General features: G+C 56.2%; 2 protein-coding genes across 9 annotated transcripts in view; both read right to left on the reverse strand.

Annotated features, from left to right (window-relative positions):
• Positions 1–79: 79 nt before the first annotated feature.
• On the reverse strand, positions 80–7,610 carry CHRM4 (cholinergic receptor muscarinic 4). The gene is made up of 2 exons (XM_042957466.1): positions 7,517–7,610; positions 80–2,578 (listed from the first exon to the last, which is right to left on the reverse strand). The coding sequence occupies exon 2, from the start codon at positions 2,547–2,549 to the stop codon at positions 1,113–1,115; it is 1,437 nt and encodes a 478-aa protein (XP_042813400.1). The 5' UTR covers positions 2,550–2,578; positions 7,517–7,610; the 3' UTR covers positions 80–1,112.
• A 3,520-nt stretch (positions 7,611–11,130) lies between these two features.
• The window catches only part of AMBRA1 (autophagy and beclin 1 regulator 1), a 177,745-nt gene continuing 164,975 nt past the window's right edge, over positions 11,131–23,900 (reverse strand). For all 8 annotated transcript variants that reach the window (XM_042959017.1, XM_042959019.1, XM_042959016.1 and 5 more), the window contains 3 exons: positions 20,094–20,186; positions 18,388–18,581; positions 11,131–12,722 (listed from right to left, as the gene is read on the reverse strand). In XM_042959017.1, coding sequence (XP_042814951.1) covers positions 12,217–12,722; positions 18,388–18,581; positions 20,094–20,186 — 793 coding nt within the window. In that variant the 3' untranslated portion in view covers positions 11,131–12,216. The remainder of the gene's footprint in view (positions 12,723–18,387; positions 18,582–20,093; positions 20,187–23,900) is intronic.

A 23,900-nucleotide genomic window follows, 5' to 3' on the forward strand; every position in this document is an offset into this window, starting at 1 on the left:
TAATTTGTTGGGGCGGGAACTGGTGAAGGAAAGGGAAGGCTGTGGGAACTGTGGCTTTTAGGGGCCGGGGGGCTTGGTGGTGAATGCTCCCCAGAGCTCATGGGAAAAGCAGAACGGTTATGAAAATTTCTCCCAGGGCCCCTACTGACTCCTGAAAGGGGACCCCCATCAAGTCACCTGAGCCTTTCAGTCTGGTCTTTCCAGGGGCCACACCAGGACTGGGAGGGAACCTGGAAGATTCCCTAGAACTGACACTCCCCATCTCAGCCACACTCAACCAAAGGCCTTTTGGTACGGCCCGGCCCTCGCTGTCACTGAAGCCTGTGACCGTCAAGTCCGCCCCCATTCTCGCCTGTGACCCAGGCCTCCCTCACTGCAGAAGCCTGCTGGGAGAACTCTTCAGAATCCGTTGGGCCTCTCTGCTCAGCATGGGACCTCAGGAAGCCAGATCTCGGTTCCTGAGTGTGCACCCCTGACCTCCCAGCTACCCCATCCTGAACGTGCAGGGCTGCGAGGGGCATGTGGCAAGGGGCCCTGAGAGCCCACCCACCCAGAGCCTGGCTGAACAGCTGCAGCAAGGGGAGAGCTCTGCCCCTGGAACGGGACCCGGGAGGAGGGGCTGAGCCTACATGCGGGGTGCAGCAGGGAGAAAGCACCAACTACGGCACAATGGGGGACCCCAGCCTTCCACTCCCTTCCCAAGCCTCCTTTCCAAAGCAGTGGCTCCTTTGCTCCTCCCAAGGGGGATCCTGGGCTTTTACTTCCCTCCAGATGTCATTATTTCAGCCATGCTGGTTGGTCACAGTGGGGCAGGTGCCCCAGGAGGCCAGTGCCTCCCAGCTCCCTGAGGCAGGGCAACAGAGGTGGGCCAGGCAGTCTTGGTTCAGACGCTTCTGGGGCTGACCCTCCTCAGCCTGAGCAGAGATCTGGTCTCTCTGAATCCTGCCAGAGATTCTTCCTGAGCCTCACGGGGTCTTGGGGACCTCAGTTCTCTTCAGCGAACGTGAACACGGAGAGATGCTTCCAAATCTCTCCCTGACAGCCACGGGAGAGACCACATGGCTCAGCACACACACGTGACCACCAGCACCTTCTGGGGCACCCTTGCCTGCCTACCTGGCAGTGCCGATGTTCCGATACTGGCACAGCAGCAGGTGCCTGAAGGTCTTTTTAAAGGTGGCATTGCAGAGGGCATAGCAGGCAGGGTTGATGGTGCTGTTGACGTAGCAGAGCCAGTAGCCGATGGACCACACCGTGTCGGGAATGCAGCTCTGGCAGAAGGTGTTCACCAGGACCATGACGTTGTAGGGCGTCCAGGTGAGAATGAAGGCCAGCAGGATGGCGAAGATGGTCCGTGTCACCTTGCGCTCCCGGGCCGCCATCTGCCGCTTCTTGCGCACCTGGTTGCGGGCAATGCTGGCGAACTTGCGGGCCACGTTGGCCGCCGGACGCATGCCAGCTGGTGTGGCGGGAACGATCTCGATGGCTGTCACGCATTCGTTGCCCGTCTGCTTTGTCACAATCTGGATCTTGGACCATTTGGAGGCCGGGTTGAGGGCCCGCGGCTGTAGGGGAGGGGCGGGCATGGCAGGCGCGGTGGCCTCTGTGGTGGACAGCTCTGTGGGTGGTCGTTCCTTGGTGTTCTGCGTGGCACTGCCGGAGCTGGACTCGTTGGAAGTGTCCTTGTCGGCCATCGGGCGCGGCGGCGGTGGCAGAACCGGTGGGGGCGCCTCCTCTAGCTTGCCGTTGCGCAGCTCCTCTTGAGCGGCTTCCCCCGGTGGGGGTTTCTTGATGCTCTGCTTCATCAGGGGGCTCTTGAGGAAGGCCAGAGTCTTGGCCTTCTTCTCCTTAGGGCCCTCGGGCCGGTGCTTGTGAACCCGGCTGCGACTGGCCAGGGAGATGTGAATGTAGAGCACCGTCATGATGACCACGGGCAGGTAGAAGGCAGCGATGGCTGTGCCGAAGGTCACTGCTGGGTTGGACAGGAACTGGATGAAGCACTGGTTGTCTGGCACGGTCCGCTTGCCCACCACAAACTGCCAGAACAAGATGGCAGGTGCCCAGAGCACGAAGGACAGGACCCAGGCGGCGGCGATCATGAGGCCCGCCATCTTGGTGGTGCGCCGGGCCGGGTAGGTGAGGGGCTTGGTGACGCAGAAGTACCGGTCGAAGCTGATGATGAGAAGGTTCATGACAGAGGCGTTGCTCACCACGTAGTCCAGGGCCAGCCATAAGTCACAGACCACGGCGCCCAGAGGCCAGTAGCCCTTGATGATGTACACGGTGTAGAGGTTCATGGAGAAAGCGCCTATGATGAGATCGGCACACGCGAGGCTGAAGAGGAAGTAGTTGTTGACCGTCTGCAGCTGCCTGTTGACCTTGATAGACAGCATCACCAGGATGTTGCCCACGACAGTCACCAGGCTCAACGAGCCTGTCACCGTGGCGATGAATATCATCTCCACCGTCTCGTAGCGGTTGTGGGTCGATGTGACCAAGCGTACAGACTGGTTGCCCGAGCTGCCGTTGACTGGTGTGAAGTTCGCCATTTTGGTTAGCGGTAGTGGGCGGGCGGTGTCTGGAGAAGGAAGGAGAGAGAGAGAAAAGGATGAGCTGTAGAATTGGATTGCAGAGGTAACTCAAGGTGACAGAGGGACATCATCGCGCAGAACCTTAGAGAACTCTGACCCATCCCTTCGTTCATCTCTTACTGAGTGCCTACTCTGTGCAAGCACTGTTCTCGGTGCAGGAGTTACGGACGTGAATGAGACACCCGCGGCCCCCACTCTCACGGAGCTTACAGCCTGATCAGGGCAGACACACAGACACGTGAGCGACAAAAAAAGTGCTAGAACGAAAACAAGGCAGGGCAACAGTAGAGTGAGGGAGTCAGAGGACAGAGAGGGATGCTGCCTTGCTGGGTGATCAGTGAAGGCCTCTCCAAGGAGGTGATATCCGGACAGTGGCGAGGAGACAGCCATGTGAAGAGCTGCGGAGGTGGCTTACTCAGGGCCAATGGCCAGAGCAAAGGTCCTGAGGCACGTGTGGGGCACAGACAGGCCAGTGTGTGCAGGGCCCACAGAAGCAATGGGGACGGCTTGAGTGGTCCCAGAGGTCAGCATGTGGCTCCGGCCGGAAGTGTTCGTTTACCTCCTCGTTCTGTAACCAAACGTCACCAGGGGACCTGTTCTCAATCCTTACAGAAGGTACTGAGGACAAAGGCAAGGATACATATTAGCAGCTAATACTTAACTGTCTAAGTGTCCGGAACTTTCTGTGCTTTTTATAAATATTAATTTATTTCTTCCTCACGACAAATCTGTGAGGTAGAATCCTTGATTTTTCACTACTTACAGATGGGGAAACTGAGGCACGGAGATGTTAAATAACCTGACCAAGGTTCCACAAAATCCTTGACGTGTTGCTGTCCCAGAGCTAAGGATTCTGGCAGAAGGAGGCCCAGAGAGCCAGAAGAGGCAGTAGTCCCACCTCGGGGAGGGCTTCTGGGATGACCAGAGCGGGCACGGAGAGGGAAGCCTCAAGGATGAGGAGGAGAGTGCCATGTAGCGAGGCTCGGGAGGCACATGCCATTGAGACATCCCCCCACCAGCCCTCCCTCCCAGCCCCAGTGCGGGGGGGGGGGGGGGAGCCTCAGTGCAGGGGAGTTAGGGACTGTCCACAGCCAGCAGGAGTGGTGGGAGCTGAGGACGTGAGGAATCAGAAGCCTAGAAGCCTAGAGGGCCTGCCAGCCAAGCAAAGGCACACATGGCTTCCAAGGGGCCAGGGCCAGCCCTCACCCCGACCAAGAACCCAAAGGAAGCCCGAAGGGAACCCAGAGCGTCTCAGGGGGAAGAGGGGCAGTGCTGCAGGGGAGTCTGTCGCAGCCAGAGCCCCCCCCCACCCGACCCCGACCCTGCCGCCGGGCCCACCAGCACACCAGTGCCCCCCCCCCCCCCAGCACACGGCCTGCGCCCCCTCCCACCCAGGTTCCTCTTCATCTCTCCCCCGCCTTCCTCTCCCATACACGTGAGAGGGGCCCACGCCCGGCGCGCCGTGCCAGGGCAGCCGTTCAGCCCAGCCTCCTTCACACCCGCCAACATGCACACCATTACACACACGCACACGGGCCCCCTCCCAGCCCCGCCAGCCCTGAGCACTGTCGTATACACAGCGTCCGCGTGTGAGAGAGGAAGAGAGAGAGAGAGAGAGAGAGGCGGGGTGTGTGGAGCAAGGAGCAGTCCCGCTGCAGCCCAGGCTCCAAGGCCAGCAGGGTGTAGCTGTGTGGCCTTAGACAAGCCACCTCACCCTCCTGCCCTTCTCTCGCTCATTCACTATATAGAGACGACTGGGTCCTGGGACCCCGCCCAAGCAGCTGTGGGGATCAGCAACTAGACTTTCCATCTCCAGCATGAAAATGTGCCACAGGCTGAAGGCAGGTGTCAGGGTGACTCCCCCCACCCAAGCCTGGCCTCGACCCCCCTCATTCACCACTGCAGACACACAGCCCCAGCCTCCTAGCCTGGCATTTCATGCTCACCTGTCCAAACCCTTGGTTCCCAGGAGGAAAGGCTCAAAGAGGGGTGTGGCCATCTCCAAGGTCACAAACGAGTCAAGGGCAAAGACTGAACACCACCCTCCCTGGGGTCTCTGACAGCTCCTTTCAGCTTGGAGAGATTCCGGGTGTCGCCCTCGGAGCTGGGGCCGCCGGCATGGAGAGGCTGCCCTCCCCAGGCACATGCAGGCAGGTGCAGGGTGGGCAATGGTCCGCCAGCTCCAAGGAGAGCCTTGCTTTCACCTCCCCAGGCCAGGACGCAGGCCAGCGAGATGGGAACAGGGTTGGAGGTGCCAAATATGAAAAACATAATAGCCTTGGTTTATTGAGTGTTAACTATGAGTCAGGAACCCCTCTGAGTGTTTTATATAGATTATCTGGTTTAATCCTTGCAGAAGCCTGATAAGGCAGGTACTAATAGTATCCCCATCTCACTGATGTAAGTATCTTTTTACAGATGAGGACAATGTTAATTAGCTGGCCCAAAGTCATCCAGTGTGTAAGTAGGGGCAGGGGCAGGATTAGAACCCAGGAGCCACCTTCTCAACCTCAACCCGCCTCAGGTTGATTTCCTGCCTCTACTCTCCACTGTTCAAAACCAAAGAACTAAGGATCCCCTCCCACTCCTTGCCGGCCCCCCTACTTGGCTTTCCCAGAAGAGAAGAGACCTCTTTCTTGTCTCCTTCCGGGACATCTTGTCTCCAAGGAGGTGGCAGGTGGTTTAGTTCCGCTCTGGGTCCTCTTGGGGAAGCTGCCAGCCCAGAAAAGGTGAGGCATGGTGTCTCCCGCCCCCCACACCACCATCTTTCTGGGGGGGTCTCCCGGAGGCATTCAGACAGCAACTCTCTCTGGGGGCGTTTCTCTGTGATCCAGGCCCGCCCGAGATGTGGGGAGGAGGGAGACGCTGCCCAGGGCTGTGCACACCACTAGATGGCAATGTCGAGCCCTGGGTACCAGCTCCGGACTCCGGGAGGGCGGCCGCTCTTCGCCGCCGCCCCCAACTCCAACGCGACCGCGAGCACAGAGGAGGCTCCAGGGCAGGGCCTCCCAGGGGAACGACGCGGTTCTCCCCACCCCTTTACCCCCTCCCCCGCCAAGCCCCGCCTGGGAGCTGCCCTCGACTCCACGCGGGTTCAGTGGTGGAAAAGTTAAGGGCGCCCGACTTACACTCGGCCCCCGCCGAGGAACATGTGGGCGGGAAGGCGAGTGCGAGTTCTGTTTGTGTGTGATTACTGGGGAGCGCGAGTAGAAGCTAGTAGCTGCATGTGCGTGTGTGCGCGCTCGGCCACGCCTGGATACCAGTGTGCCCGTGTGCGCGTGAGCAGGCCCGTGCCATGTGGACACGTGCTTGTGCATGCGTGTGCGGTCCCGGAGTGCTGTGGCCTGGGGGATGCACACGATTCGAGTGTGCCCTGTCCCTGTGAGTTTGTGTACAGGAGCAAAGGCAGGGTCCACAGTAGGTGACCTGACTCCGTCCAAAAGCCCCTGCCAGGAGACTCAGCTCAGACTTTGGCTGTCTCAGCGCAGAGAAGATCAAGTCAAGAGCCAGTGTCTGGATCGTGCTCCGCTCGTGGGTGGGGAAGGGTCGTGGCCAGGACAGCAAGGTTAGACTACAATCTGGGCTGCAACGGTATCCTGACCTTGGGGCATTGCCTTAGCTGGCACCCAGTGGTGTCCCCGGTCCCAACGCTGCGGTGTGGGTGGCGTCCCAGCCTGTGACTGACTTCTGTCGAGGGGCCGCTGCTTGAGTCGCCCCACTAGCCTTACAGGACACCAGGCTCAGCTCAGCCTGCCCGCGGAGCATTATGCCCAAAGGGTGCCCAGTCCGCCCGCGAGAGTGTACCAGCAGCACCCCAAAACGCGGAGGCCCAGACAGGGCTTGGGTCAGTTGAGTGTAATATTCTAACGCTCCCATACCAGACCCCACCAGAGAGGCACTGTCTGGCCCCAGCATCTTGAGTGGGCACCTGATTTCTCAAGCCCTGGGCCTGGGAAGACCTGGAGGGTATTATTTGGGCTCATCTAGAGGCTCCTCCAGAGGCTCCTCCAGGTCTCCGTCCTGGTCGATGGGGCCCTGGCTCTCTGGTGCCCCGCCCTCCCCCCAAAGCCCTAGCACGCAGTTCTTGCAGCCTCTGGGCGTGGGCACCATGCTTTCCCGGGTTCTGGAGCACCCCCCCCCCCTTTTCCGGACGAGAACGGAGCGCGTGCTCTGGACGACGTGGGGAGGGGGTTGGGGTGTGGGTCCTTGGTTCTTAGGCATTCACTGTAGGGCTCTGGGAAGGCTGTGGCCCCTGAATCCGTCCTTGGGGCGGGAGAAGAGATTCAAGAGTTCACAGGAGGGAGAAGGAGCTCAGGAAATTTGGAATCGACATTGCGCTGACACTTCCGCCACTGGGCCTGGGGCTTGGCTCTGGCTCTCCCGGGCTCGGAGCCTGGGCAACCGCAGGGAGTAGTCCTGGAGTGGGGGAGGGGCACCGGGAGAGGGTAGGGGTGTTTCCGTCGGGGTTCAAGGTCGCGGATGGAGGACTTCGTGGACCGGAGTGGGCTGGCAGCTCCGGGGGTGGGGGGCGGGGAGACGGGCGGGAAAAAGGCTCCTTAGGGCTCCAGCGCCCGGCGCCCTCCAGAGCTGCCAGTGGGAGGGCTGGAGTGCGGGGTCCCGCCCCCGACGGCTGCTCCAGGTGCCTTGAGGGCTGTGGGCGGGCACCCCCTCCCCCGACCTCCTGAATGTCCATTCCTTCCCAGAGGCGCACCTGGAGAAGCTTCCGAGACTCTGGGTCTTTCTTCCAGCGGGGCCCCTCACCCACCGGCCCTGTGCAGCTCCCAGCACCGCTCTCGCCTCCAAAGGAGCCTGGGGACACGTCCCAGTGGGACTCGCCTCCGGGGAGCCTCAGAGGGTCCGAGAGCCCCGCGTCCTTCTCTCGCAACCGTGTCCCCCCGCCCCCGCTCCGCCGCGGAGTCACTTACCAGACACCTCCGCCCCGGTCCCCTCGCACCTGACAGACGGCAGGACCAGCGGGCGGCCCGTGGGCCAGCGGGCGGGGCGCACGGCCGGGCCGGGGGCGGGGACGGGGTGCCAAGGGGCGGCCCCTGCTCCGCCCGCAGCTCCCGGCGCTGTGGCTTCGACTCGCGCTCACGCTCGCACTTTTCCCCGAGCCGCGTGATGTCACGGGGAAGCAGCCAATCCTGGTGGGGCCGCGCCGCCCGCCCCGGACCGGCCACCCAACTGCGACGCTCGGGGGGCACCACCCGGGGCGTCGGGGACCCCAGCTACGCGCGCCCCTCACTGGAACCGGCCGGCAGCTCCCAGCTCGGGCACGGTGGGGCACCGCCCACGGTCAACAGTACGGCTTAGCGGGGGGCGCTGCCCTCCCGGGAGGCAGAGATGGGGGGAGGGTGGGGTGTCCGCGTTGTCATGGGGACGCGGCGCCCCCTCGCGGGGTGGGGAGGGAGCTGGCAGCCCCGTCTGGCTGCGCTCTCCGCCTCCGCTCTGACCAAACACCCGGGCCCCGGAGGTGGTCTTGCGCCCAGCCCGGACCTCACTCCCTACGGGTCTCCGCTCACAGTGGGACCTCGGAGGCGCGAGTGTTTGACCCCAACGAGAGGTTACGGGTGGGTGGGGTCGGCTCAGCCGTCACGGTTCCGTCGGGGCGGAGAGCCGAGGGCCGGCAGTTTCCAGTCTCAGGGCAGCATGTTGGCCGCCGGGCAGCCAGAGAAGAGGGGCCGTCGGGGCCTGGGAAGGAGCTGGAGAGAAGACAGGCAACAGTCCGCCAGGGAGAAAGAAGCCCGCCCATCGCGCACAATGCCCGCTTGGCCCCCCACCCCCACCGCCTGGCTCCCCGCTCCCGAACTCCAGGCCGGAGAAGGGGTGCGCATCCTCCCTCCAGCCCTAGGATGGGACGCGAACCCATTCAGCCGCGGCCTGGTGGGCGAGTTCACTGATGCCTGTGAGGGAAAGCTGATTGCCCAAGGTCACCTGGGGCGGAGCCCGGAACGAGACCCCAGAGGGCGAGCTGCCGGTCTCTTAAGGTCTCCGCGAACCTCAGTGGCCGGAGCCTGAGGATTAGGGGCCTTGCCTGCGCGAAGCGGGAGGGCCTGGGAGTCTGTGGCTGAGGCGCCCGCGGGACTGAGTCGGTGGCTTCAGCACCTCGGAGAGCTCCGCCCGACCGACGCGACACCGGCGTTTCCGCCTCCATCGGAGATGGCCCTTCCTGGGGCCAGCCAGGGTTGGATTCGTCTCCCCACGCCTAGGCCCTGAGGCCTGTCACCCCCAAACTCTTTGAGCACAAACACCCGGTTAACCTTCAGACCGCTGACTCCTTGCCCTGGAAAAACAACATAGGTCCCGCCCCCCCCCCCCCCCCCCCCCCGCCTTTCTCCAGGACAGGGTGGGGGTGCTGTGAGGGGGACTGCAGAGGCAGGTAAGGCAGTGGGAGGAGAGGCGGCAGGAGCTGCCAGAGAAGGGGTAGGAACTGGGGCAAGAGCCAGCGCTGCGGGGCTTTTGGTGTGTTCTCCATGCTGAATGAGGAGGTGAAGGTCCAGACCAGTGCTCCCCAGGGCAGCTGGAGTTGGCTGTCTAGGTAAGAGTGAGAAGCCATCGTCCGTTACATGAATGATCTGGTCTCCCATGAGCCTCATAACCAATGTCCAAAGAAGCTATTGTTCTTGCCCCCACTTCACAGGTGAGGAAACAGGCTCAGTTAGTTCCTAGGACAATCAGATGACAGTCCTGCCTTTGTTCCACTTTGTCATATCTCTCCTAGGGTCCAGGACAGGGTAGCGCTCCTAGGAAGGTGGTAGTGTTGTGTGTGTGTGGAATGGAGGGGTTGGGGAGGCCAGATACTTAAAAAGTTAAACAAGGGAAACAAGCCAGGCCAAGGACGGAAAGCCACAGAAACCAGAGATGTCTCCAACCGTTGCCTTGAGTTCCAAAGAAACTGTATCAGGCAAAGCTGCTTCCATTTCCCTGAAATCCTTACCATTGGGTGGGGTTGACCCCTCCAATTCAGAACCGACAGTAGGACTGTGGAGAGCCAAGGGACCTAATTTCGTCCTGGGCCCTTGGGCCCAATTGGCTCCACAGACAACTTGGGTCCATAGAACTTCTCTGAACCTAATTCCTTGTCTCTAGATGGGATTGCCAAGCTCTGCCCTGCTGACCCAACTTGTTACGAGAAGGGGCCCAGAGGCTTTACTACTAGTAGAGGATTCTATCCACCAGGCAAGGGCTTTCCAAGGAAAGGGGTTGATGTGGAGACGGAAAGGTTGTAGGAGCCTCTGAGAGGTAGCTGCTGGGTTCATCCTTGGCCAGACAGGGCAGACGCAAGGCAGACAGGACCAAATTTGGATCACCTCATCCACAAGGCTTCTTCATACCCTGTTTTCCAAAATAACAAAGTAGGGTTCCCCTCTGGGTTTAAGTCCTGGCTCCATCAGTTAGATGTGTGGTCTGGGGGTAACACCAGTACTCATCTCAGAGGGCTTTTGTGATGAGAATCAAAGTAAGAATCCTTGGCGCATGGTTTACACTAAACAAATTCATAGTCCCTACTGTCAAAACAAGGAATTCTTCCTCTCACTGGGGGGTGGGGTTGGGGGGGGGGGAATATGTGGGTAGAGTGCAGGGATTGCAGTGCGGTGCTCTTCTTCCATCCTTCAGTAACTCATATCCCCACCTCTTCAAGGAAGCCTGGTCCTAACCACTCCAGTGCTCTCTGACCTCAAATGACTCGAAATTATAGAGCTGCAAGTAACTTTAAGAGGTTACATAATACAAGCCCTGTATCCTACTACAAGGGAGGAAAGCGAAGCAAAGAAAAGGCTTGCCCAAGGTCACACAGCTAGCTGATGTGTCTTTTAGTCCAGAGTCCACTCTTACAATTTGCTAGAAAATTCCAGTGTTTGTGACTATGTAATAACTCTTCACATTTTCACACTGTTTTGTATTACTTGCTCAACCATTTGATCTTTTGGTTTTGTCCCTGTTGGGATAGAATCTGTAATTCTACATGCCCCATAGCATCTGGGACAGAGGCACACAGGAGATAGTCAAGAAATAGCTGTTGCTGGCAAAAATCCCTGGGGTGGCTCTGTTTTTCCTGTACGCTTCTGTAAAAGAGTGGGGCAAATATCTTTCCCCTACTTTCTAGCAAATGGCATTTTGAGGGATGCCTGTAGACAAGACCAAGCTCCCTTCCTGGCCAGCCCAGACACCCATTATGGGTGGTTTCTGGAGACTAGAGGGGACCCGGCTTTTTGGCCAGTCACATCTTCATTCCAGACCCACAGTCCTGGGTAGGAAGCAATCAACAGTGACCTTCTGTCATTCCTACATACCCACCTGTCACTGTTAAGGCTGCCCTAATCGTTAGCAGACCTGGGGCAAGCAGGGGGTGGCGGTACAGAGACGTAGTATGAAGCCAGCTTCTTCTGAGGGGACAGATGGGGCTCCCCACGTAGGACAGCAGCCCCAGAAACAGTGCCTGAGAGAACCTGGGCCCAGCTTGGTTCAATGACCCTGCCCCCTACCAATCACCACCCCCTCCTCCATCCTCCATGGAAACAAACAGAGAAGAGCCTGGTGAGGGCCATGTCATCACTTTAATGATGTAGATCTTTGGTGTTTCCCTCATTAGCAGTCAGACTATCCCCTCTCCTCCCACCACAATGTTTCTATGATGAGTTACAAACAGAAAAGAAATCACATTTTCATACTAAAAACAAAATAATCAGAGCCTTGATTTCTCCACTAGAAACTACACGTACAGTTCAAGATTCCACATGCAACACCTTAAATCACAGACCGAGACCTCACATTCTGACCTGGAGTCTCATCCCCTCCCCCAGCCTTGGGCTGGCTTTGGCCTAGGCTCAGCTAATACTGCCACCCACAGGTGCTGCTCTGAGGGCCTGGGGGCCGGGGGAGAGGAGCCTGGTGGACAAGCCCTGGGGGCCGGCCAGCCTACACCCCCCACTCCTGAGTGAGGACCTGCCCACCATCCCTTGACTCCATCCTCTATGAGGCAAGCAGGCTGCCCCCCTCCCTTCACTCCATGGTTGTCCCCCATCAGTAAGTGCAGGAAGTCCCTGTCCTCAGGAATCTGGGAGCCTGGCCTGACCCTAACTGTGGTCTCTAGGGGATAAGATGATACGAGAGGCTGAAGCTCTGGAAGGCTCAGAGATGGAGGTGGTTCCTGGGGGCCAGGCTGCTCCTCCTGCTCTTGGGCTCCTAGTGGCTCTGCCCATGCAACAGGTAGTCAGGGCAAAGGTGCCCCACTGGCCACTGTCCAGGATGGTTTGGCCCAGATCTGGAAGACGGTTCACCCTTCTAAGGCTCTCTGCCCAGGGGCGAGTCTCTTAAGCCATGTTTCTAAGAGAAAGGGGGGGGTTCATGGCAGGGATAGCCACTTCCTCCTCCATTCACACGTAGCACAGCAGCATGGCTCCCCTGGGCTCCAGATCCTGGAAGGTTCTAGTCCCCTGAGGCAAGCCTTGCCCATTCGACTGCCTCATGCCCACTGACTCTGACTTCCTCTCGACCCCCCACCCTCTTGCTCCTGTTCCCTGATGCAGCCCGCAGCTCTTCCGCGTGTACAGTTCCGAGTCAGCTGTGAGGTCCGGTTTCTGCTCAGCGGTTCGAGGGGAAGCACCAGTACACACGTGTGTCTCTACCTGTTCCGTGGCTCCCTGCTGGGGCCTGCGGCTTCCCCCCTGCTGCCACCACCGCCATCAGCAAGGTGGTTGTTATTGGTCAGGTCGCAGTGCAGGGCTGGTCCTTCAGTGCTGGGAAGGGGGAGGGGGAGGGGGGCGGGGACAGGGGAGGAAGAGGGCAGGGTGGGCTGGGGCAGCTCCCGCCCAGGGACACCACCAGGCTGGTCCCAGCAGGCTGTCCGGGGGCTCAGGCCCCGCTCTGCCAGCTGCCCAGGCTCCGGGAGCAGTCCCCGAGAGGCGGAGGGCCGGGGCGAGGAGGCGCGGGCGGCCGCGGGCTCAGCGCCCGTCTGGGAGCCACGGTGGATGCGGTGGCTGACGATGATGCTGTTGCCGAAGCCGCCCATGGAGGCCATGGTGGTGCTCTGCTCTCGCTGCACCACAGCTGTCATGCCCCCTTCTGCCATCAGCCGCTGGATCCTGCTGAGGGCATCTTCCCCGCTCGCACCAGACTCCGAGCCCTCACCTGGAAGGCATGGAACACAAGACAGAGGGAATTCGTGGCTGGCCGGGGCCTCTGAGGCAGGCAGGCCACTGTGAGTAGGAGCTGGGGGATTCTTTGCCAAAAGCAAAAATGCGAAGAGTCTAATTCCCTCCTTCTGAGAATCAGAGACTTGAAAGCTAGACAAGACTCCCCAAATGATCGTCATTTCCATTTCTGTTTTACCAGTGGGGAAACTGAGGCTTAGGATGGCATGAGGTGGCCAAGGCCACTCAGCCAGTTAAGAAGCAGAGCTGGACCAGAAGACCCTTCCGACACAAGTGGCAGACTAATTACCACACGAGTGAAGGGGACTGAGGTGGATGCAGATGGCTTGCTTTGTCTGCCCTCTGCCTGTCTTGGGTAACCTGGGAGACCCAGCCCCGGACAGGGCATGCTGCCTGGTCTGTAGAAAGAGAGGGCAACTACAGGGTATGGCCCAAAAGCAAACAGTCTGCTCTACTTCATTTCAAAACTGCTGTCTTTTCTGTGTTTTGTTTACTTTCTAAAAGCCCACAAGGAAGACTGGATTTTTAACTGTTCCCTAGAAGGTATTCTGTCTCCTCTCTTCCTCCTTTCCCCACCAGCTTTCCCAAGCGGTTTCCCATTTACTATTCTCCTTGGGCTGGGCTGGATGCCTGATACCCTCGTCTTCCCCTGGAGACCGCCAACTGCCCAGACCTGAGGCTTCAGCCCGCATCTCCAGGGAGAGAAAGAAGGTTCTGTTCCTTCCCCAAAGGCCTGAGCATTCCTTTGTGTGGGAGCAGAGGAGACTTAGGCTCAAATCTGTCCCGCACTCACTAGCTGTGTGACCTTGAACAAGTCGCTTAACATCCACCTCCTTCAGTTTCCAGACTTTATAAAAGGGATGAAAACAACTAGCTTACACAGGGCAGAGGAAATGAGATAATGGCACACAGTGGGCACTCAGTCAGTGGTGGCTGTAGTGATTAACCTGGGGTCTGTGAGTGGGGCTCTGTCCTGAGGACCTTCCCTCCGCCTGTGCTCAGCCCTCGGTGGGCTGATCTGAGGCTGTGGGCAACTATGATCAAGGCTCCTGGGCTGCTAGGGCTGGCACTACTGAACTATCAATTTATTTCCTTTGGCTACTTGCTGGCCATTTTGGGATTTTGCAGATTTGGGGGCGCTGATGGTGAGGGTTTTTCTTTTTTGAGTACTTATTGTCAACAGCTATTTTTGTAAGACTTTTTTTGTTCCCTCCCTGTCCAGTCCCTTTTCTCTGCTTTCCTTGTTAGAGCTGCATTTCCAGCCAGTTTCACAGCTTCATGGTGTCTAAAGCCCCATTAGATCTTTCCCTCCTTGTTAGTGCTTGGCAGTCTCATGTTATGGGTCTTAGATGATTCTCATCAACATTAAGCAGTGGGGACTCCGCCTGGGTTTTCACTTATGTGCGGCTTGCTTTTTTTTCCCAGTCCACTCTACTTATCCACCGCCCCCCGCCCCCGCCACCCGTCGGCCCTCAAGGTGGCTGCCCTTCCTAGCTTCCCCCTCAGACAGCTCAGTGCCAACTCCCAGGGCAGAAGAAAAGGATCTGAAAGGTTCTCAGCACTTCTCTCAGGGGGAGAAGCCTTCCCACAGGGGGGCAGAGGGTAAGAGGAAAGGTCAACCTAGGGGCTCAGTGCCAGCAGAGCTACCACCCTGTGAGCCAAAAGAGCTGCCTGGCGAGGCCCCCTGGGGACCTCCTTGTGCTCACTGCCACCCCCACTGCTTTCCAAGAACTCTGTGCACTGAGGGCCTCCCCAGCTGGGTCTGGGATGTGCAGTGGGCTGGCCCAAGGCCCGCTGGCACTGGAACTCATTGTGCTGGGCTCTGTGCCTGGTGAACTATCAGCTCTTCTCATGTAGCTCACTTCCAGGGGCAGGACAGGGCTGCGTTGGCGCCCTAATGGAGGTGCCACAGCCAGGCCCTCAGGGAGCCCAGCCCCGCCTGCCCTTTCCCACTGCACCCATGGCTCTGGTCTTGGCCACCTCTCACCATGACTGTGGCTGTATTCCCTGATCTTGCTGATCTCTCCCCTTTCCACCCAGACTCCACGCTGCTATTACCATTCTAATTAATCTCGGATTCACTGAGTTCTGGTTAAGTCCATAATCTGTTTAAGACCCAGCAGCAACAAAAGCCCTCAAAGTTGTCAGGATGCCTTAGCATTACATTTAAGGGCCCTCTGGTCAGGTCCGAGCCACTTCCCAGACTATCCCCTCTTCCTGCACCAATGACCACACCAAACCCAACTAGGCACTTCTGTGTGCCTTCCAATCCCCTGCTCATGTACACCAGGGACACACTGTGGATGTCAAGGTCAGTGTAAATACCGCCCCACCGGCTCTCTCCCTGAGCCCTCGCAGTGTCCCACTCTTCTCTGTGTGAGTTATCTGTGGCTGTGGCATCTCCCTTCTGGTCTCCAACTCCCTGAAGGTCTCAGAGTAAGTTTTATTTATCTTTGGGTCCAGTGTCTAATGCACGGCTTTGCACTTGGTGTCTATTTGTCACGTGAATGTGTGGCTGAATAAAAGGGCTCCCAGGCTGCTTACAGGTGCTTCAGACTTAAGGCAGTTTCTGAAACCTAGTCACATGTCGCTCCTCTGCTATGGGAGAAGTACTTTCGTGTTTGTTTCCTTTCTGGACTTTTTTTTTTTTTTTTTTTTTTTAAATTTTAAGAGCGAGAGAGACTGAGACAGAGAATCCCAGGCAGGCTCCGAGCTATCAGCACAGAGTCCAATGTGGGGCTCAAACCCAAGAACCATGAGACTGTGACCTGAGCCAAAGTTGGACGCCCAGCAGACTGAGCCACCCAGTTGCCCCTGGACTTGCTTTTTGAAGGGAGAGATGATGGCTTCATCTCTGAATCGGATTCTCTCTGCAACACCTTTGGATTCATGGTGCCTAACACAGTATCATCCATAAAGTAAGTGTTCAAAAGAGACTGGATGGAAGAAGTTAAACTGTGCCCATGGACGACTTCCTCATGCTTGTGCACACAGCTGTGAGCTGCGCTTCTCTCTCGGGAACCCTAAGCCAAGGCTAAGAGCTGGCACTGGAGGCAGCTGGCACATTCTTCAACAAGAAAACACACTGGGGCCTAAGGGAAAAGGCAGCCGTGGCTGGGGATCCAAGCTATTAGCTCGAGGAGCAGTGGTGGCCACAGAGGTTAATTCTACTGTCTCTTTCCCTAGCAAAAGCATTTCTTTTTGTCTTTGAAAAATGGGAAATTGAGTTAGTGCTGACAGGACATTTTTTCCTTGGCAAGTTCTAAGGTACTTTCTGGATGTGGATGCCAGGATGGGATCAGCAAGTTCCCATAAATGCCCTGTAACTGCATTTCATTCTGGGGCTGTCACTGACCAGAAGAGGGGAGCCAGGCTGAGTGGGAAGAGGAGCTGTGCTTCCTGCCCTCAGGGGACCCGCTGGCTTTCTAGTCCCTCACTTTGCACATTCTCTTTTCTCTGGCCCCGGGCCCAGGCTACTGCAGTGGGGCTAATAACTCTCATCTTCACCAGACAAGAAGGAGCCCCGGGCAAGCCTTCTCCGAGGTCAGAGACAGAAGAGTACAGCACAGCCACGCTCAGGGGTGGGCCCTTGCTCCGTTAAGTCCATTCATTCCACACACTTCCTGAGCACCTACTGTATGCCAGGCGGGCACTGTTTCACTGAGGGGAGCAAGCAGTGAGCCCTGGGAACGCACCCCTCCCTTTCTGAGTGACAGGGTAGGGAAGGTTTAAAGGTGGACAAGCTAAAAAGCTGACACCTGCAAATTCCCCCTGGGGAAGGCTCTTCCTGGACGTCCTAGAATGAGCGGAATAGGTTTTAATCAAATTTTTATAGAGCAAGAAAATGAGTAGTAGCCTGGGAACCTTTTGGTGCTGACGGGGAAGGGGCTAAGGGAGGGGCAGCCCCAGAGTGTGAATTACTCAGGTAGAGCTGCCTGCCCCACTAATCTAGCTGGGCTTCTAGTGAGTAGGGATGTATCCCTCCTGGCCCCACCTCCTAGCTACGCCAACAAGAAGGGTTAGCTAACTTAACTAAGGGTTTCTTCTACATGTTCCGGCAGGTGTGGCCACCAGTTTGCCAGTAAGGTGAGAGAGGAGGCAGGGGTGGGGGTGGGGATGTGCAGAGCTGCCATGCCTGCCTGCTGGAAGGGGATGGGGGGGCCAGGGAGGACATCTGCACCCAAGGAGACTCTTGCTTCCTGGTCCCTTGCCTTGCTACCAGAGTGGTAGGAGTGGTAGGTGGTCCAGTGGGGTAATTAAGCACCTCAGAACAAGGCTCCTGGCCCCAGGAGACATGAGGCTGGCCAGTGACACCCTTCCCTGCAACCCACACCTCTCCCTTACTTCTGTCCAGGTGAGGGTCTTCTGCAAAGGACTGCGATGCTAAGAAGGGTTGTGCTCCCGAGCTCTAGGCAAAGGTCACCGGGCCTCAGACAGATGCAGAGAGCTATCCAAGCCTACTCTGCCCACACTTCAGCGCCAGATGGCTACTCTTGCTGAAGAGTGCTTCTGGCCTCTGAATGGTTCACCCTCCACCACCTGCTCTCCTTTATGGCGGGGGAGACAGGAAGGGAATGAGGTTCAGGCCTCTGAAACTGGTGAGAACCCCACAAAGAGTCACGGGCCTCAGCTGGGGAGGTGGCCTGGGCCACAGACCAAAAAAGGATTCAACTTTTAAAAATTTCAGTTCACTAACTAGAAATTAAATAAAAATTAAAAAACAAATAAAAAATTTCAGTTGATGACGGTGAGAGGGACAGTGCCCTGTGGGGTGACTAGAGTGTGAAAAGCTATTCCCTGGGGGAGACACAGGTGAATTTGTTACACGCCTCATGCACACCATGGTTTTTCCTTCTGTGGACGTTTTTTTGAGCAAATGGCTCAACACAGACCTAAAGCATATGTGTCTGGCTGGAGGCTGCTGCCTTGTTTGGAGCTCCAACCGGCAAGGGGGCTGGGGTGGGGTAAGGAGAGTGACTGAGTGAGAACAGCCTGCTTAACACAGCTGTCGACAGACTCCAAAGTGGCTCGAGCTCTACCGCTGGGAAGTGCTAATTGGTTCTCAGAAGTGTGAGGCCAGCACAGAGCCAGGGCTGATGCTGGCTGAGCTACACCTGAGGTAGGTGAAGGACGGGGCTGCTGGTATGCCGGCTGCAGCCAGAAGGGCAAGGAGCCATGGGTGTAATAGCAGCTTGACAAGCTATCCTGTGGGCTGGCCCTGGAAGCCCAAGGTCTGGTGTGCTTGTCCCTGGAATAAGAGCTCGCACCAGTGAGTCTCTTTTGCAGTCTTTCCCATCTACACTACTTCCTGTGTGCTCTCTCTGGAAGAACAACCTGGGTCCTCCAAGTTTCAGAGGAGGAGGAGGTCAGGGTACTTGGTGGGAGTGGAGCAAAGCCGTAAGAGCAACTCAGCTTCCACTGGGTGGAAACCGTGACCCAGATCAGGGAGATGCTGTTCCTGCCTGAGGAGGCTCCTAACGCCACCAGGGGAACATTCCCCAAGCAGGTCAGAGGGTAGTCATTCTGAGAGGGGAGGGCCCTTTCTCAGCACCTGGTCTCTGCGGACAGACCAGGAGGGGTGATGAAGGTCCCAACTGCCCATTCCCAGTCATATTTCCCCTCTGGTGTTACGTGACTCTTACCTTCACCAGGACCCAAAGCTGCTGTCCCTGGCTCCTGTATCTCCCTCTCCGTCTGTGTTTCTGCATTCTGCAGCTGAAGGGCCAGAGTCTGGGTGCCCTGAGATGTCACTGAGGTGGTGGGGTTCCGGGGTTGCAGCCCAATTGCATTCATCAGACCCATGTCTCTGTCAGTCCTCCACGTGGCTCTGCTGGTTCTAGGGAGGGAAGGGCAGACTGAAGTCAGGCAGGGTTTGGGACAGTACGCCTCATAGAGTTCCACTTGTTCCATGCCACTCCTCAGGGAACAGTCCCCTGGACCAGGGCCCACAGGCTAAGACGAGAAAGAAGCCCTGTGCTGCTGCAGCTACCTCCCAAAAGTAGTTAACTCAGCTGTGTCCTTTCTCTCCAGATCAGGGCAAGCTCTGGGACAATGAGCGGAAGCTGCAGAACCATCCAATTTTGCAAAGCCAGTTAGTGCAGTCACTCCCTTAAACAATGAGGATTTTTCTGGGGAGGTAGAGAAGGCTCATCTTAAGACTCTTAGGGGCGCCTGGGTGGCTCAGTCGGTTAAGCATCTGACTTCGGCTCAGGTCATGATCTCGTGGTTCAAGAGTTCAAGCCCCGCATCAGGCTCCGTGCTCACAGCTTGGAGCCTGGAGCCTGCTTTGGATTCTGTCTCCCCCTCTCTCAAAAATAAATAAACATTAAAAAAAAAAACAAAACAGAACACCTCTTATCCACGTTCAGGAAGCCACCAGCTGAGATCTGTGGGACAAAGGGTGAGCAGTAGAAGGGACCTTTCTTCTCTTAGCTTTTCCTTCCTTCCTTCTAACTATATGCTGACAAGATTCCAGTTTAAATCCCTGGAATTTCCACTGGATCTCCACTTTGGAGGAAAAGCATCAGGATTCTTATGAGGCCCTCCTCCTTCAGGGCCTTCTGACAACAGACCCTTGAAGGTAGGCAGCCCAGCTGACCTATGAATAACGCCCGGGCCCAAAGCTAGCACCCCTTTCCTTGCGCATTTCCCAGGCACTGACCCTTGGGATAGATACAGCTGGCAGCAGAAGGGGCCCAGGACTTCCATGACAGTCACCAGCTACTCATTTCTAGCTGCTTCTGGGGACTATTCTTCTAGCCATGTCCTGTAATTCTTCTAGGAAGCAGTGATGCCCTTGCATGTATTACTGACCCATCACTTTTTTCTCATAATGTTTCAGTCTTCCTTAATACATTGATAAGAGGATCAGTACCAGGTTCCTACTCTAACTGGCCCCTGGGAATGTGTCTGTCCCTGGGTGCTAGCTCTGGGCAGCTTGGTCCCTGAGGCCCTGGTCACCTGCGGTACTGTCCACAGATTCTCCCTGGGCTCCCAGCACTCTTCTTGTGGACAGCATCCCTCCCTAGTGCTCTGTCTTCTCCCGTCACCCCAGTGTGCCCAGATACCATGGCCAGGATGGGAGAAGCCCACAGGATGTCCTAGCTTATTCTCAGTCAAGACTCTAAGAGCAGAGCATGTTCTTGTCCTTTGCCATAGAATACTTTTCTCGAATCCAACTGTGTGCAAAAGCTCAATGCATGAAGCAGATCAAAGAGGAGCTGCTGTGTTTGAGGAGAGGCACCCAGAGAGCCCCGGAGCAGTCTGAGGGCACTGCTTGAGAGCCCACTGGAAACAGGAGGAAGGGACAGGCCTCCGACAGCTGTGCCCTCCTCCTTCCCAAACTCACCCTGGCCTTTCACTGCTCCTGCTGCTGGAATGGACAGTGAAGACAGTCTCGTTCAGCTGGTCCCAGTAGTACTCAACACCAGAGTTCAAGGCCCTGAAAAGCAGTTGGGAAGGGTGGAGGAGAAAAGGTGGAGAGCATTAGAAAGAGAATGGCCAGAACTCCTTACACCTCCTAGGCTCTGTGGCCTGTGGCCTGGTAGCCCTCCTTCATCTCTCCTTTGTCTCTCTTGGGGCTGAGCTGAGACAAGGACTGGAGATTTCCACCAGGAAGCGCAGTGCTGGAGCAGTGCGGACAAATCTCCAACAGCCCAAATGCCTGTAGTGGTGGGTTTTTAGCCTCTTCCTTCCTCTGAACAGTGCCTCATCAGCTCCTCCTCAGGACTAAGAGATAGCTAAAAAATAGCCACACTGTACGCAGACAGTGGGCTGAGTGTTCTTCAGGCACAAAGAAAGGAGCTAAGATAGCAAATGAGAGACTGGGGAGGCCCTGGAGGGACGGGGTGCCACAGACAGCCCTGCCTCAAGTGTGGGCTTAGTGATCCGAAATAGAGAAAGCACAGGCTCCTGCCACTGGGTCTTCCCTGCTGCCGTGGGGCAGGGAGGAAGGAAAACCAGGGCATCTTGCCATTCTTAATTTGCCTGGAGCTCAGAAGTCTAAGCAGGGAAAAGCCCCCACTGAGCCAGAATAGTCCACAAGGCTTTCTATTCTAGACCTAGAGCCTCCTTTGCCAGGGCAGGCTGGGCTAGCAGTGGGGAAAGGTGCTCCTAGAGAAGACGGCCCTGTGAGTGTCCCCATACTTCCTACTGGCGTAGAAGAGAGACCCTCTTTACACACGCTCCACTGCTGGAAGTGGAAGCGGCCACTGGCCGCACTGCTGACAGCGGAGAGGAGTTTCTATCTGTCCAGTTCTCCAGATTGCCAACCTTGCCCTGCTTCCTCCTTTCCCTGTAATGGACCATCAAGCGGTTCTGCCAGTGTCATAGGGCACCGCTGCCAGGAGGGAAGCAGTGGCTTCTGACGTTTCCATGATGACTTACCATCACAGGCAGCAGCCCCGTTACACAGACTGCTTTGCTTTTAAAGATTCTTTCCAGGAAGAGGCGTTACCTAGCAGTCACTGTGGTTGAGGGTAGGGTGCTGTGCTGAAGGTGTGAATAGGAGATAAGGAAGAGGTGTCTGGGCCCATCAGAACTTTGGTGTCCCTGGGGCGTCCAGCTGGCTCAGTGCGAAGAGCATGAGACTCCTGGACCTCGGGATCATGAGTTCAAGCCCCACCCTGGGCACAGACCTCACTTGAAAATTAAAAAACAAAAAAAACAGAACTCTGGTGTCCCTGTGGAGACTGTTAAGAGATACTCAAAACAGCCAGTTCTGCTCTTAAATGAGACAGGGCATGAGCACTGTGCTTGAAGAGCACAGCCGTGGACTGAACTGTACCCCCCCAAATCCATATATCGGAACACTATCCCCCAGTGTGACTATAGCTGGACATAGGGTCTTTAGGAGGTAGTTAAGGTGAAATGAGGTCATGCAGGTAAGACTCTAATCCAACAGAGCTGTGGCTTTATAAGAAAGTAAGAAAATGGGGTGCCTGGCTGGCTCAGTCAGTGGAGCATGTGACTCTTGATCTCGGGGTTGTAAAGTTCAAAACCCATGCTGTGTGTAGAGATTACTTAAAAATAAAGTCTAAAACAAAAAAACAAAAAAACAAAAAAACAAGAAAAAAGAAGAAGAAGGGTAAGAAAGAGATCTCATGCACGCTCTCTCTCTCCTCACCACTGGATGAGGACACAGTGAGAAGACAGCCCTTACAAGAACCCAACCATGTTGGCCCCTGATCTGAGACTTCAGCTTTCAGAGCTATGAGGAAATAAATTTCTGTTGATTAAGCCCTCCAGTCTGTGGTGGTCTGCTTTGGATGCCCAAGCTAAGACAAGCTCCAATGAAAGCTAGCTTTTCAACTGAGAGGCCTAGGTCATTTTCCTTTAATGGCAGAACTTCTTCAATAAAGAGCAGAGAAATCAGGGGCACCTGGGTGGCTCAATTAGTTAAGTGTCTGACTTCGGCTCAGGTCATGATCTTATGGTTCATGGGTTCGAGCCCTGCATCAGGCTCTGTGCTGACAGCTCAGAGCCTGGAGCCTGCTTCGGATTCTGTGTCTCCCTCTTTCTCTGCCCCTTGCCCGCTTGCATTCTCTTTCTCAAAAATAAACAAACAAACAAAAAAAAAAAGAGCAGAGAAATCAAAGCCAGTGAGTGGGTCAAGAGGATAAGCCAGGAAAAGACAGCTGTGGGGGAGTGAGGTAAGGTGCTTCCTTCCTAAACAGGATTAGCCAGGACAGGCACCTGACAGGGCTCAGATGAGGAGGGACTGTGTGTCAGGAGGCTGTGCTACTACAGGTGAAAGGAAACCAACCTAGGCCTGAGCCCCTTATCTGTCTTTCAAGGGTCATGAAGATTCTGGGGACTGGGCTTCACGTGAGGGCACTCCAGCATCTTTGGAGGGAAAGGGCCACAGCCAGACACAAATACCCTTCATTCCCTGCTCTGTACTAACCCCTCTTGGCTACTCCTGAGGGCCTGCTGGGCTGCGGATTTGGTGTGATCTTCAAACCATCCCTTTAAGAAGGAGCAACTCCTTCCCCTTTGGAACATTCAGCTATTTTTGTGGGCACTGTCTGAGAACAGCAGGGTGCTGCAGGGCACAGGTGACAGGAGAGGACCTTCCATTAGGGAAGAGGCAAATGGCTAGAGGTCAACAGCAGAGACCTCCAAAAACAAAGTCATCACTATAGCTTCTGATGAGCCAAATCCTGGCTGCATGAGGCACCATGTGAAGCCAGCTGCCAGGGAGCCTTTGATTTACAAACTTGTCAAGATTTATTGACAGGTGGCAATACCATCTGGGTCCCTGCCAAATCCTTCCTCTGTAATTTTTGCTAGCCAGGGCTGGTTAGTGACAACAAACTGTTCACACTAAACCTACGCCGAGCTATGCACTGTGTGACCAAGAACCTTCCTTCCTGTCTCAGAGGACCAGCCACCTGAAGGCCCATTCTATGAGCTGGAACTGTTAGCATGATGCTGATGGTGAAAGGGTCCCCTAAACACTTTCCATCTGGCAGCATGCATTGTGAGCTCAGAACTGTGAATTCGGGACATTCAGTGATGAGGTCAACAGCCAACAGAAGGAGGCAATGGAGACTGGCAGATGTGCCGTCCAGGCCCTCCTTCCTTTCTGCCCCCCCACCAACAGGTCTACTGTTCACCCTGATTTGTTCTTTCTGTGGTCAGAGCAGCTCGACTACAGCAAGCTCATGTTTTTGAAAGTTTGGATAGAATTCCAGGTACTGTACCAAGGATCAGAGTTGAAGATACACTCTCTAGCTACTGGAACTGTTAGCCTTCAATACCCAGTATCACTGATTTCCATCTACAAGCTGAAGAATGGTCCCGACTCATCTGCTTTCTCCTTGGGTCTTAGGATCAAACAGTCACTGTTTGCCTTAGGTTCTTCCTGGAAGCCAGACCAATACACAAAAGTATGAAGAAGCATGGAAGGCCAATCAGGGTCAATCTTTCCCTCCTTTTTTTTTTTTTTACATGTTTATTTATCTTTGAGAGAGAGAGAGAGCGCACAAGTGAGGGAGGGACAGACAGAAAGGGAGACACAGAATCCAAAGCAGGCTCCAGGCTCTGAGCTGTCAGCACAGAGCCTGACGTGCGGCTCGAACTTGTGAACCGTGAGATCATGACCTGAGCCAAAACCAAGAGTCAGATGCTTAACTGACTGAGCCACACAGGCGCC

Source organism: Panthera tigris, chromosome D1 (assembly GCF_018350195.1).
Source record: "Panthera tigris isolate Pti1 chromosome D1, P.tigris_Pti1_mat1.1, whole genome shotgun sequence".
Taxonomy (NCBI): Eukaryota; Metazoa; Chordata; class Mammalia; order Carnivora; family Felidae; genus Panthera; species Panthera tigris.

Bases quoted from the DNA above. Each gene is read 5' to 3' on its own strand.
- CHRM4 (XM_042957466.1), bottom strand. From the start codon at position 2,549: ATGGCGAACTTCACACCAGTCAACGGCAGCTCGGGCAACCAGTCTGTA.